This window comes from Microtus ochrogaster, linkage group LG2 (genome assembly GCF_000317375.1).
Source record: "Microtus ochrogaster isolate Prairie Vole_2 linkage group LG2, MicOch1.0, whole genome shotgun sequence".
Classification (NCBI taxonomy): domain Eukaryota; kingdom Metazoa; phylum Chordata; class Mammalia; order Rodentia; family Cricetidae; genus Microtus; species Microtus ochrogaster.
The window spans coordinates 6,692,667-6,706,449 of NC_022028.1; the positions used below are offsets into that span (position 1 = coordinate 6,692,667).

The 13,783-nt window shown below is 44.9% G+C and overlaps 1 protein-coding gene across 1 annotated transcript in view; it reads right to left on the reverse strand.

Moving 5' to 3' along the window:
• Positions 1–8,207, reverse strand: part of Ankrd66 (ankyrin repeat domain 66) — an 11,692-nt gene extending 3,485 nt beyond the window's left edge. The window contains exons 1-3 of the mRNA XM_005359796.3: positions 7,973–8,207; positions 5,868–6,038; positions 1,782–2,010 (exon numbers count right to left, since the gene is read on the reverse strand). Coding sequence (XP_005359853.1) covers positions 1,782–2,010; positions 5,868–6,030 — 392 coding nt within the window. The 5' untranslated portion in view covers positions 6,031–6,038; positions 7,973–8,207. The remainder of the gene's footprint in view (positions 1–1,781; positions 2,011–5,867; positions 6,039–7,972) is intronic.
• Positions 8,208–13,783: the final 5,576 nt, after the last annotated feature.

The following is a 13,783-nucleotide window of genomic DNA, read 5'->3' on the forward strand; positions in this document are numbered from 1 at the left end:
GCTCAAGGGCACCCTTTCACCCAGTTTCTCACTCCTATATAGGCTGCCATTCCAGCCGTGTTGTCTCTTGGATCACTGCTGGCTCTTGGTCCTCTTGAACCTCTCTCCTCTTTACTGTTCCTCTCCCCTCTCTTTCTCTCTCACTTCTGTCTCGTGGCCCAGTCCACTCTCCTGGCCATGTTTAGTCTATTCCTTTGACTGGAATGCCTCTGGCTATGCTCTCCCTCAGATCCACAATAAAAACCTTCTCCCCAACCATACCTTGGAGTAGTCCTGTCCTCACTTTACAGATCTGGTGCTGAAACCCGGTTTAATCAAGAGATCCATCCACGGCTGGGGATGCTAGGTCAGGCAGGCCCCACATTGGCAATTTCCGTGGCTCAGCCTCTTGAGCAGCTGCCACCGTAGGTCTAAGCAACCACCCTGTCCTAATTTAACATTTTGACAGTAACACATTTGAAGCTCACAGGAGACAGCCCCCTGTCACTGTCCTCTACCATAAACTGGCATTACTTCTAGGGCTTCTGTCCATCTCATCTCCTTCCCATGCAGCCATGGTCAGAGCAGGCTATTCAACGTCTCCTTGTATGAATCCCTTGTTGACCCAAATTATAGAATCATTTCCATTCCTCTCAGGGCTATAACTGCAGAGAGCAGAATTAGCACTCAATTATATTCAACTGCTTAACTTAATAAATAAGTGAATAAATGTTTGACAAGGTCTAGTCATGCCAGGGGAGTCATACATGAATGGAGACAGGTGTTAAAAACAGAAGTCTAAATTCATTGGCCTCATGGTGTGTGTGGTATCTGTGTGTGCTTGTGTGCTTGTGTGTGCACGTGCACACAGAGGCAGGAGGCCAATGAAGTGAATCGTCTCCCTGGGTTTTGATACAGGGCGTCTCACTGCATTTACAGTTTGCAGTTCTGCTTAGATTGGCTGTCCTGGGATCCTTTGGTCTCTGAATGCTCACATTGGAGCCACCCATGAGGCCACCTTGACTAGTTTTACCTGGGTCCTGATGATCTGATCTCAGGTCCTCTTGTTTGTGTGGCAAGCACCTCCCTGCTTGAACCATCTCCGCAGCCCCTGCTGCACTGTCAGTGTGAAGAAACTGAGGGTCAGGAGGCTGGTTTATCTCTACAGAAGCACACAGCTAGCTGGAGTACCTTTCAAAACCCTGAGAGTGGCCATGAAGCTCAGGCCGTGGCCCAGACTTAACGTCCAGTCCTTATTAGAGATCATTTTTGTATGACTGAAATCAAAAAAAGTCAATGTACTTTTCACTTTCAAGTTGCTTATTAATTTACAAAAAAAAATCACAAAATCAATTTTGAAACTTATTATAGGGACTAAAAAGATCACTCATCCTGTTAAAAGCAGTGCCTCTAGAAGCCCATATGGCTCCTTACAGCAGTTGGTAGCTCCAGTTCCAGGGGATCTGGTACCCACTTTTTGCTTCACACAGTGCACATACATACACCCAGGCAAAATACTCATACACATAAAAGTATATAATCTTCTAAAAAATTATGATTCCGGTCAATCGGTCCAGTGTTTCTCAAGCTGTAGATCATGACGCTTTTGGGGTCACGTATCCTGCATATCAGATATTTATATAACAGTTTATAATAAGTTGCAAAGTTACAGTTAGGAAGTAGTAATGAAGAATTTTAGAGTTGGGGTCACCACCACATGAGGAACTGTATTAAAGGATCAAAGCATTAAGAAGGTTGAGAACCACTGGGTTATATCTCTTTGTTTCGTTTTCAGTACTCACTTCTCCAGGAAGTCCACACAGGCTTTCTGCCCGTAGATCTGCGCGATCCTCTTGGGTGTATCTCCGAAGAAGTCGGCAGCATCAATGGCAGCGGGCAGTGCGTGCAGAGTCTTGAGGACGTTCAGATGGCCGGACTCAGCCGCAAAGTGAGCTGCGGTCCAGCCCACGTCGGTTACCAAGCAGGGTCTGGCTCCATATTGTATCAGGAGATGTAGCACCTCCATTTGGCCTTAGACACACCATGGAGAAAGGATGTGGAGTTAAGATACAAATGTCCTCCATGGCCTGAGACCAGGAGCAGCCTACAGTACAGATGCAGGAGGAGGCGGGCCTTTGAGGTACCTCTGCCGTGTTATCAATGTACCCCTTCCTTTTTATCCTTCTTCCTGGGAGACAGTTTCCCATCCTCCTTCCACGGAGACCTGAGCCCTCTAAGAACTTCCTGTATTCTTTCTAGAGCAGTCCTTCCGTCTGTCTACTATCCCAGGTCTTAGTTGAGTCCTTCCTATCTATGCACTGGCAACCCTCACTGCTTCTACAGCTACAATAGATTCTTTGCTTGTTTTAATTATTTATTTTGTACATTTTTCTGGGATTGAATAGGCCCCCACATGCCGTATACAAGGTCTCTATCCTGAGTTATAGTCCTTAGAACTCTCCTTACTTTTTATTTGGAGAGAGAGTAAGGGAAGTTGCCGAGACTGGCCTTGAACTTAGTCTATACCCCAAATGGGTCTTGAATGTTCTGCTCCATTCATAAATGGCCAAACATCGGAAACAACCTAGATGTCCCTCAACAGAAGAATGGATAAAAGAAATATGAGACATTTACACAATGGAATGTTACCCAGCTGTTAAAAGAAGACATCATGGAATGTTCAGGCTAATGGATGGAACTAGAAGAAAATCATCCCGAGTGCAAGATCCCAGACTCACAAAGATGAATGTGGCATATATTCAGTTATACGTAGTTATCAGTTATGAAGTTAGTGATAACCAAGCTACAATCTATAGAACCACAGGGGTTAGCTATAGAGTAAGAGACGAAAGGGAACAGATAGCTCTCATTAGGAAGGGGAAATAAACTAGACAGTTATAGATGGATGGATATGGGGGGGCTAGAATGGGAGGATCAAGTGGGGAGGGGAAAGGAGAAAGGGTTGTGGGGGGAAAACAGTGAGAGAGAGCTAAAATTAAGGGGCACTTAAGAGGTAGAATGGTGTCTTGGTTTGGGTGTTATTGCTGCGAAGAGACACCATGACCACACCAATGATGTGACCACAGCATGATCCACTCTTAAAAAAAAACAAACCAACAACCATTTAGTTGGGTCTAGCTTACAGTTCAGAGGTTTAGTCCTTTATAATCATGGTGGGAATTGTGGTGGCATGCAGGCCCACATGTCGCTGGTGAGGGAGCTGAGAGACCCACAGGCAGCAGGAAAGGATTGAGTCACCAGGCCTGGCTTAAGCTCCTGAGACTTTAAAGCCCCCCATCAGTAACCCACTTCCTCCAACAAATACCTATTCCAATACCACAACTCCTAATAGTGCCACTCCCTATGAGCCCATGGGGCCATTTTCATTTAAACTACCGCATATGAAAACCTAAATATGGTAGAAATATCCTAAAATAAATACATCTATGAAGATGATCTCAATGAAATTGCTAAATAATGAAGGGGGGGTTAAAGTTCTAATTGGCCATCTCATCACCAAAGCTTTTAGTACCAGTATTGGGTTAATCTAATTGAGTTGTTGGTCAAAGGGGGTCCACAGGAATCCCCAAACAATCCAGGCTATTACCAAGATTATAGGTTGTTCTCTGCAAACTGACAGGAAGGCCCCATTGGTAAAGACAGCACCTACACAACTCATTGAAGATGGAGACATGGAGCCAGTGCCTACACAGAGCCTTCATCCCTATGTTCTTTGGTACAGGAAGGTGTTCTTCATGCTCTCAAAAGAGAGACATGAACACCAAGGCAGCCACAAACCCGTGATCTACAATGGTGTCCTGTCTGAAAGTTAAGCTAAGGCAACGGTGGCACAAAGCTTGTGGGAGTAAGCAACCAATACCTGATTTGACTTAAAGCCCACACCATGAGAATGAGCCCATACCAGACACTGCCTGGGTGCCCAAGAACCTGAGAGTAGATAGCCCAGGGGTCTAGAAAAAAAGTTAATAAGTGTCACAAATTAATAAGGTATACTATGGGGGAGAGAAAAGTCTGTTTTCTCCAAAAGAATGATACTGGGTATATCAACCACTCCAGGACAGGCTTTGTATTCAGTAGTTGACCAAAATATAATGGAGTCCACAGGTGTATTATGTGCATGTACACACGCGTGCGTGCATGCACGCACACGTATACTTTTATTTGTTTACAGTTTGTTGTTCTTAATTTTTCTTTTTGGGTGTGGTTGTATTTGCTTTCTTGGTTTTGGGAATTATTGTTGTATTGGTTTTGTTTGTTTGGTTTTTCGAGACAGGGTTTCTCTGTGCAGCCCTGGCTGTCCTAGAACTCTTTCTACAGACCTTTAACTCAGAGACTAGTTTGCCTCTGCCACCAAAGAGCTGGGATTAAAAGGAGGAAGGAGGAAAGATATGGAAGGACTTGGGAAAGAGGAATAATATGATCAAGGTATAGTTAAATAATAAAAAATATTATTAAGCATTAAAAAGAAACTAATTGAATTTTTTAAATAAAAAATTCTTTAAGACTTGGGTCAATGAGATAGCTCATCATTCAAACCTGATGACCTGAGCCAGAGGTTATATGATGTTGAAGAAATGCAACTCCTGAAAATTGTCCTCTGACCTCCAGATGACCTCCACACCATCTCACACACATCCACACACACCCCTACCTGGACACATCATGTACAAACACATACTAGCAAAATTCATTACAATTAGTAATTTGAGCACCTTTAGAATACAGCCGACACAGTTCAAGAACACAGGTTTTCTAATCAAACAGATTCACTAACAAGTAAAACCTTGGATAAGAAAACCAATGCTCAGTGCCTTCATTTACAGATTAGGACTGTACCATTAATCTCACTGAATCCTTGAGGAGGACAAACAAATTCCCAGACGTGAAACACCCAGCACAATGCCCAGCACACAAGTGTTCCCTCAGTGGTCAACTGGTATCGTTACCAATGCTCCCTACATAGGTTTTTCGCAAAGTTGTTTGCAGTTGGTCTTACTTTCTGCCTAATCCCCCTCCCCACAAGAAAAGCAAATAATTGGAACCAAAGTTGCCTATAGTACTGCTTTTTGTGATGTTTATTTCTAAAGACTCTCCTTTTTTTGGGGGGGGGGGAGGGTCGAGACAGGGTTTCTCTGTGTAGCTTTGGAGTCTGTCCTGGAACTCACTCTGTAGACCAGACTGGCTTTGAACTCAGAGATCCACTTGTCTCTGCCTCTCAAGTGCTGGGATTAAAGGTGTGCACCACCACTGCCTGACACTAAAGACTTTTCTTAAAACAATTTAGTTTATTTGAATTTATGTGTGTGCTTGTATGTCCTTGTTCTCATGCACGTGTGTAGGCTCCCTAAAGGCAGAAGCTGTTGGTTCTCCTGAAGCTGGAGTTTGAGGCGGGTGTGGGTGCTAGGAAGCAAACTTGGTCCTTACAAGAGCAGTGAGCACTCCTAACTGCTGAGCCATCTGTCCAGCCCCAATTTCCTAAGACCGAGCTTTGTCACTAACTTCCTGTGGTATAACTGGGATGTGCTGGGAGGGAGTGGGGATGGATTGATCTTCATGATGCTCCATTCATGAAGTCATGACGACAGAGGACTAATTGAGAGCATATTTGCAGTCTCATCATGGTACACGTTAATAACTCCACATCAAAGAACTCCAGTACAGCCTTACTGCCCCCATAATATAGAAAAATGAGTTCCCCCCAACACTAAATAACAGGATCCAGGTGCTATCACTACTAAGGGTTAACGCCAGGGTCGGACTGCTCCATCTAGCACTAAAGAAATGTACGCCTTACTCTCTGACACAGACTGAGGGCCCCGTGAAGGTGAAGTAGGAGGAAGGGATCTGCAGAGGCACTGTCTACTCACCTCTGATTGCCGCCCAGTGGAGGGGCGTCCTGTCGCTCCAGTCCACATCCTTGTAGTTTGGGTCACAGAGACCTTTCTTCAAAATCTTCTTCACTGAATTGTAGTCGCCTGCTGCCACGGCCTGATGGAGCTTTGTCATGTCTGACATTTTCGACAATTCCATGTCAGAATCTGCCTGAGATACAGGCCATTTAGGGGATCCCATACAGCCCTTCACCCCTAGCAAGGGCTCCCTGGATTTCTGCTTCAGAAACAGGTTTCTGCTTTCCTGTTTTGTGGATTTGCTATATAAACTTGTGTGTGTGTGTGTGTGTGTGTGTGTGTGTGTGTGTGTGTGTTGTGTGTTCTGCTGTGTGGGTACCTAACTCTTAGTAACAGTGGACAGGAGCAACTGTAGATAAGATCCACCATTCTGTAACCCTAAAACTACCGATGGCCTCCACTGTACCCAGAATTATCTCTGGCACTTTACAGTGTGCGCTCCACCCATTTTCCAGGGTGACTTCCTACCCCTACTTCAGAACTCTCTCAGTTTTATGCTACCTTGAGTTGGTTGTGTGTTATGTGATATTTTACTCTTTTGGCTTTTTGAGGGGCCCACCTCCGAGCTCCCAAATAAGTTACACCCAGAGGCTTATTCTTAGTCAAGCCGGCCTTAGCTTGGCTTGTTTCTTGCCAGCTTTTCTCAAATTAACCCATCTACCTTTTGCCTCTGGGCTTTTATCTTTCTCTATTCCTATATGCCTTTCTTTAATTCTTTCTCTGTGACTTGCTCTGTAGCTGGGTGGCTGGCCCCTGATGTGCTCTCCCCTGGTTCTCATGGCTCCTCTTCTTCCTCAGCTCTTTTCCTGCCAGCCCACCCTCACCTTCTGCTTCTGCCTTGCTATCGGTCATTCGGTTCTTTATTAGAGCATCAGGTGTTTTAGACAGACAAAGAATCACAGCTTCACAGAGTTAAACAATTGCAGCGTAAACGGAAGTAACACACGTTAAAATAATATGCTACAACAGTTGTGGAGATCTGCATCTTGTCTTTCTAGTGTGGAAGCATCCAGAGATGCTATGGGGACAGCAACAATCTGCATAAATAGTTTGGATTGGATGACTGGATCCAGCATAAGTCATAAGTGCTCCGTGGAAAGTAAAAGCTATTGCCACACCACACGAGGAGTACAGCTTGCCAACACACAAATAAAACAGCTAAAAACAGGTATGAGGGGTATGCCATGAGGTGTCTGGGGAGAGGCTCTCAAGAGTGAGAACCTAAATTCAGGTCCCCAGCACCCACATAAAAAGCTGGGTGTGGTAGCTCATGGTTGCAAACCCAGCATGGGAAAGAGAAACAGGTGGGTCTCCGAGGCGCTCTTCCCAGGTGGTCTGAACTATGTGGTGATGTTCCAGTCAATGAGAGACCCCATCTCAAACAGAAGACGGGAGGATGTGAGAACCAGGACCCAAAGTTGTCCTCTGAACTCTACACACACAAGCACACACCACGCACACCTCTCCTCCCACACACTCACGTGCACATACACACAGCTCTCCTCCCCCCCCCACACTCACACACACACACACAAATCTCCCACACACTCTCACACACATACACACACACAAATCTCCTCCCACATACTCACACACACACAGCTCTCCTCACACACACTCTCACACACACACACAGCTCTCTTCCCACACACTCACACACATGTACACACACACAATCTCCTCCCACACACTCACACACATGCACACACTCACACACATGCACACACTCACACACATGCACACACTCACACACATGCACACACACATATGCACACACACATGCACACACTCACACACACGCACACACTCACACACACTCACACACATGCACACACACACAAATCTCCTCCCACACACTCACACACATGCACACACACACACAAATCTCCTCCAACACACTTACACACACACAAAATCCTTTGCCATGAAACACCAGTGCTCACACTGTAATCTACAAACCCTTAGGGGCCACTGATTTTTAGTTTAGCGGACTTATGAAGTGAAAACTGTTTTTATTTTAGTATTAAAATGTCACCAGCCTTGTCCACTCTTCTGTCACTTACCCTGTGGTTTAAAGGTGATGGTAAAGAAAACTGGTAATGGCCGGACACAAAAAAAAAAAACGATGCTCTCAGCAAACTGCTATTCACCACGCTTACAGGAAGCACCTTTCACAGATAGCTCCAGGCTCCCTGCTGAGGCTCTCGGTCTGTGAGTCCCTAGCTAGCAGATTTTCAGATGTCTGGTTAGCTCAACTGGGGCAGTGAGTTTACATCAAAGGTGGATGCACATCCTGCCCCTCAGCCCTTCTCTGCCTCCTGCCTGTGAATAAGAACAGATGACCAGAAGTTCAGTAAAGACCCTGGATCAAAAGGATCATGTGGAGAGCAGTTGAGGAAGACACCCAGCGCTAACCTTTGCTTCACACACGTGCACAAATACACAGACATACATATATACAAAATTAACTAAAATTAAAAAATAAACATTTACTTTAACAGGAAACCCTTACCCTAGAGGATTTGATCAACAATAAATTAACATTGTATATATATATGACAGGGTTTCTCTGTGAAGCCCTGGCTATCCTAAAACTCACTGTAGTCAAGGCTGGCCTTAAACTCACAGAGATACAGCTGCCTCTGTCTCCCAAGTGCTGGGATTAAAGCCATGCACCACCACCGCCCGGCCTATTCTTTGTTTTTAACATAATTTTTTAATTGTTTCTTTGGGGATTTCACATCATGCATTGCAACCCCACTCATTTCCCAGTTCTTCTGTGTCCACCCTCCATCCCTGTGGGAGCACACTTCTAATTCTACCTGGAGAGGAGGAGACAGGCAGATCTCTGTGGCTCCCTGGCCTACCAGGCTGACCTACTCAGTGAGCTACAGGCCAATGACACCCTGTCTCAAGAAACACAGTGCATGGCTCCTTAGAAACAAGACACAAGGTTGACCTCTGTCTACCACACACACATTCACACATACACAGAACAAATGAAGAGTGATAAGATGTTCTATGGATGAGTCATGAAGCATGCTATATGAACAAAGTCACAAACATAGTACATGCTTCCATGGGCGCAGGCAAATCTCTAGAGTCAACTGTAAATCAATAACAGCCTAGGACCAGTTTGGGGTAGGTGGGTGTGAGCAGTGAGTGCCAGCAAAGCACAGGATTTCATGTGGAGGTAGGGTGGCAGACTCCTTGTGTGAGGACCCAACTTTGCAAACTCGGATTTAAAGAAGGGGCTTCATCTTAAGTCATATAATGAGTAGGGGCTGATCTCAGCCCCAGAAACGTGCAGCAATAGCAGGAATTTGAACAGAAACCCTGAAAATAGCCAATTAGAAAGTGAGGGAGCAGGGCCATAAAATTTAATGAGGTCCAGATGTTCCTAGGAGGCATCCTGTCCTTGAAGATGTTATTAATGGCCCTTTGTTCAGGTTTTTGTACCCAAAACTTGACCAATGGTTTCAGACACTCCCTTATCCTATGCCCTCCTTACCCAATCCCAAGACGACAGGACATGAGTCCCCTGATTATGGGGTTCCCCTTTAAAAGTTCTCCCCTTCCCTGGACTCGGGCTGCTCTTCCCTCACCCACTATGTTGGTGTGCTGGAGGTGTGGTCCAAACTCGAGTTTGTATATTAAAAACCTTCATGTAATTTGCATCAGAATCCATGAATTCATTTGGGGACCAGAAACCTGGGAAAATCAGACTGCGGCAGCCATGGTTTCCTGGCTCTGAAATCCTAACACCCACCGAATTGGATGCTTTAAACATACCCAGTCTTTTGGTATGCAAACTGACCTGAATTCACTAACCTAACTACTAAAATTTAGTAGACTTTGCTTTGCATGATTGTTTATGAATTTGATCAAGTAAATCTGAACCCCAATCCTTCAGGGAGATGTACCTTGACTTAGAAAATAATCAGTAGTACATACTTGAGTTAAGTAGGATTTACCTAATAAAAAAAGAACTAAGATTAAAAATACTTACTGTCTCTCCTGGGAGCCCTGTATTGCAGGCCACCTTAGCTGGCTGGAGTGTTAGTTTATTAGCACCATGGAAACTGACCCCGCCTCCTCCCCAGGCAAGCTAAGAATGAGCCTCAGCTTCAGGGTCCTTGGAGTCTTGTGGGCAGCCAGCCTCTCTGCTTCTCATCCAAACTGTTCAAGAATTTCATCTTCTCCTTTAGTTTTAACTGGTATGGGTCCTCAGTACGCTTTTAAGAGCATTTGATAATCAAATTGAAATTGAAAATCAGCCGTCTGCTCACAACCCACAAGAGACTGTAAAGCCTCATGGGACTTGAGGAAGTCTTCCCACCTCGGATTACTAGGGACAGCAGGGGCCCCTCACCTTCAGAACCAGCTGTGAGATCCTGAGGAAATTCCTTAATGTTGCTGGGGTTTGAGTTTTTTTTTTCTCACTGCACAAAGGAAGTATTTTGTTTGTTTGTTTGCTTATTTGTTTTTTGAGACAATTTTTCTCTGTGTATTACCCCCCCTTCACTCTCCTGGAACTCACTTTGTAGACCAGGCTGGCCCTGAACTCACAGAGATCCGCCTGCTTCTGCCTCCTGAATAATTCTGGGATTAAAGGCCTGCGCCACCACTGCAGTCGAAAGGAAACACTCTTAACCTTTTCCCTTCTGGCTATTAAATACAAACAGCCAAAGTAATTTAAAAAACATTTGATGCAAGATAGATGTTTAAATAGGACATTTCTGGATGCTTTCTCTTGGCCTCCTTTCTGCTCCTCCCCTCTGCTATAACCAAACATCTACCATGTCTCTGGCACCGCTGATCTCAGACTCCTTCATCCCTCTGTCTTTCCCTCTCTGTCTTCTTCCCTCTCTTTTTTCTTCTCTCATTTTTTCTGTTGGTGTTCTGAATTGCAGGGGATGATCAAAGAAAGAGGGACACTCCAAGATGGAACTCAGGCTCTGTGGAAAGGAACCCCAAATAGCTGTGCAAAGACATTTGATCGATTGTTAAATATAAGTTGGTTTTTGGATAAAACAAGTTCCTCATATCAATGCCCCTGGTCTAATCTGTATCTTCTGCGAAGGAAAACATCACACCCTTGCCACTTTAGTCCTTACTGTGCACTGTTTGCAGTGCCCAATAGTGCAGGATGCTCCAGGTGTACCAGGACCATTTTGGGACCAACGTCATGCAAAGACTGTAGAGCTGCCTCAGAAAAAACAGCTCTGTAAACAACAGAGAACAATCACTGTTTTCTAGGACGATTTCTTCCTGGGCTAAGTACTTCTAGAAAACAATGATTCATTCTGATGTTAACCCTAGACACAATGTAAACAGCTATTTCATCCTAATAGCTGTGTTTACCCTCGACACAATGCTTCTACTGGAGTTCCACTACAGTTTTCCCTTCCTTCTTTCCTTCCACTTTCCTTCCCTTTTCCTTTCTTTCTTTCCATTAGTCTTACTATTTTTCTTCCATTATATGTTGCAGGCTATGCTGGGCCAGCATTCTGGTTAGCCTTAATTGCCACCTTGGCACAGCCTAGAGTCATCTGAGAGAAGCCTGGTTGGAAGTAATGCTGCATCAATGGCAAACAGTCCCACCTTCAGGTTCCTGCCTTGAGTTCCTGCCCCGACTTCCCTCAGCAGTGGGCTGAGGCCAGGGAGAGCTTTTGGTCTGAGTAGTGTAGCACAGCAACACAAAGAACACTGGAACAGCCAGGTAGAGTTAAGGCACCCCTCGCCTTGACTTAATTAAGTTTTCAGTCCAGAAAGGGCGTCAGTGGGGTACAGACAATAAACAAGAAAAATCATTTACATGTACATTTACACCTTTTTAACTACCATAAGCAAACATGCAAAGGCAGAGAAAGTGGGAGAGGATTATCAGACTGAGAAGGTGTTGAATGAAAAAAAAAAAGAAGGCCATGATGGTCCTAGGTACAGACTGAATAGGTTTGTTGTATATATGAGGGAGAAAACAGCCAGGGTCATCTGGAAGAGCCCAGACTGAGCTGGGTCATGAGGTGGGGCGGGGAGTGAGAGGGGAAGGGAAGAGAGGAGAGAAGGAGCAAATAGACCACCTGGCAACCCAGAGACCAAGAAGGCAAGAGGGCTAGCAGGGACCCAGGAGATCCAACAGGACACACAGCCATATAGGAGTCAGAGAAGCAGAGGGAAGGGATGCCCATGGGCTAGAGAGTTTAGGGTAGGGGCAGGTATGTCAGTGTCCATGCTTGCAGTTGTAACTAAAGACTACTCTTTTGTTCCCAGGAGCCAAGAACTGAATAACTACACAGAAACTATATTAATTACAACATTGTTTGGCCTATTAGCTCAGGATTCCTATTAGCTAACTCTTAAATCTTAAATTAGCCCATTTCTATTAATTTATATTTAACTATAAGGCTCGTGGTTTGTTACCTCTTCCTTCTTGGGTAGCTCCATGGTGTCTGCCTCCTTTGGCAGCTACATGGCATCTCCTTGACTCTGCCTACTTTCTCTATATACCTCTTTTAGCCTGGCTATATTCTTCCCTGCTACAGGCCAAAGCAGCTTTATTTATCAACCAATAAAAGCAGCACCTATACAGAAGGACATCCCACATCACGCAGTCTCATCTCCCATCTATCCTTCCTCATGATGTGGTTCTTCCCACATGGCTACATGTCCTCTTTCCACTGTCTCCCAAGAATGCTACCAAAGTCTGAATCCAAACACTAGAGAGATGACTCGGGAAAACAGACCCTGGACAGACAGGTGCAAACACTAGAGAGATGACTCGGGAAAACAGACCCTGGACAGGCAGGTGAGAAGCTCAATTTGATCCCTGGGACTGGTATTTAAAAAGTTGGCATGACAGTGCATGCTTGGCATGGCAGAAACAAGATTCTTGGCTGGCTGACCAGTCAGGCTAGCTGAATTGGCAAGCTTAAGAGTCAGTAAGAGACCTTGTCTCGAACAGAATAGATGGAGACAAAGGAATACACACACACACACACACACACACACACACACACACACACACACACACACACTATGAATCCATCATTGGATGAATCTACTGCTCAGGTTAGAGCCATCATAATCCAGCTATTTTCTAAGATCTTATTTGCTGACAATCCACCTTTTAACATGGGCCCTTTTATATGCAAACATTGTAATAGCTCTTCACTTCTCTTCTAGGTGTTTCTCAATCAAGTTGACAACCAAATACAGTCATGACATCTGTTAGGTCTCAAACTCAGGACAAATGGCTGAGATGCCTATATAACATTTCAAAAGCGGACTCTGGCCCCCAGTCTCCTCCAGGTCCTATTTACTAGTCCCTGCTACACTGAAGATATCCATTACAGAAGTCTAGACAAGAAAGAACAGTGGGTGAGTGGTTAATGGTTGCAAGGGTCATGGAGAAAAAGTGCTGAAGCTAGAATTATTTCAGAGGGAATAGTGACATCAGTTGTCAGTGGCTTAGACATGAGTAGTGAGGTGAAGGGAGAATCAAGACTGGCTTCCCTTGCTTAGCTGATGACATTGGTGGTATGGGAATGGATACAATGGAATGAGCTTTAGATGATGGAAGAACACAGATTAAGAATCATGTTTTGGTATAAGTTTGAGAAACCTGTGCATCATTAAATATCAAGGAGCAGTGTTACCATTCATATACACCTGGCCTGCCCCTGGAGACATGGCAGAGTGTGTCATCCCAATGGACATGCGCTTGTCCTGGCATGCTGTGTGGTCTCTGTGCACATGCACTGTGCCATTCCTTTTAAATGGGCAGAACCCTGCCTATTCACTCTCTTCTTCTTCCTCTTCCCCACTGGCCTCTCTTCTCTCTCTCTCTCTCTCTCTCTCTCTCTCTCTCTCTC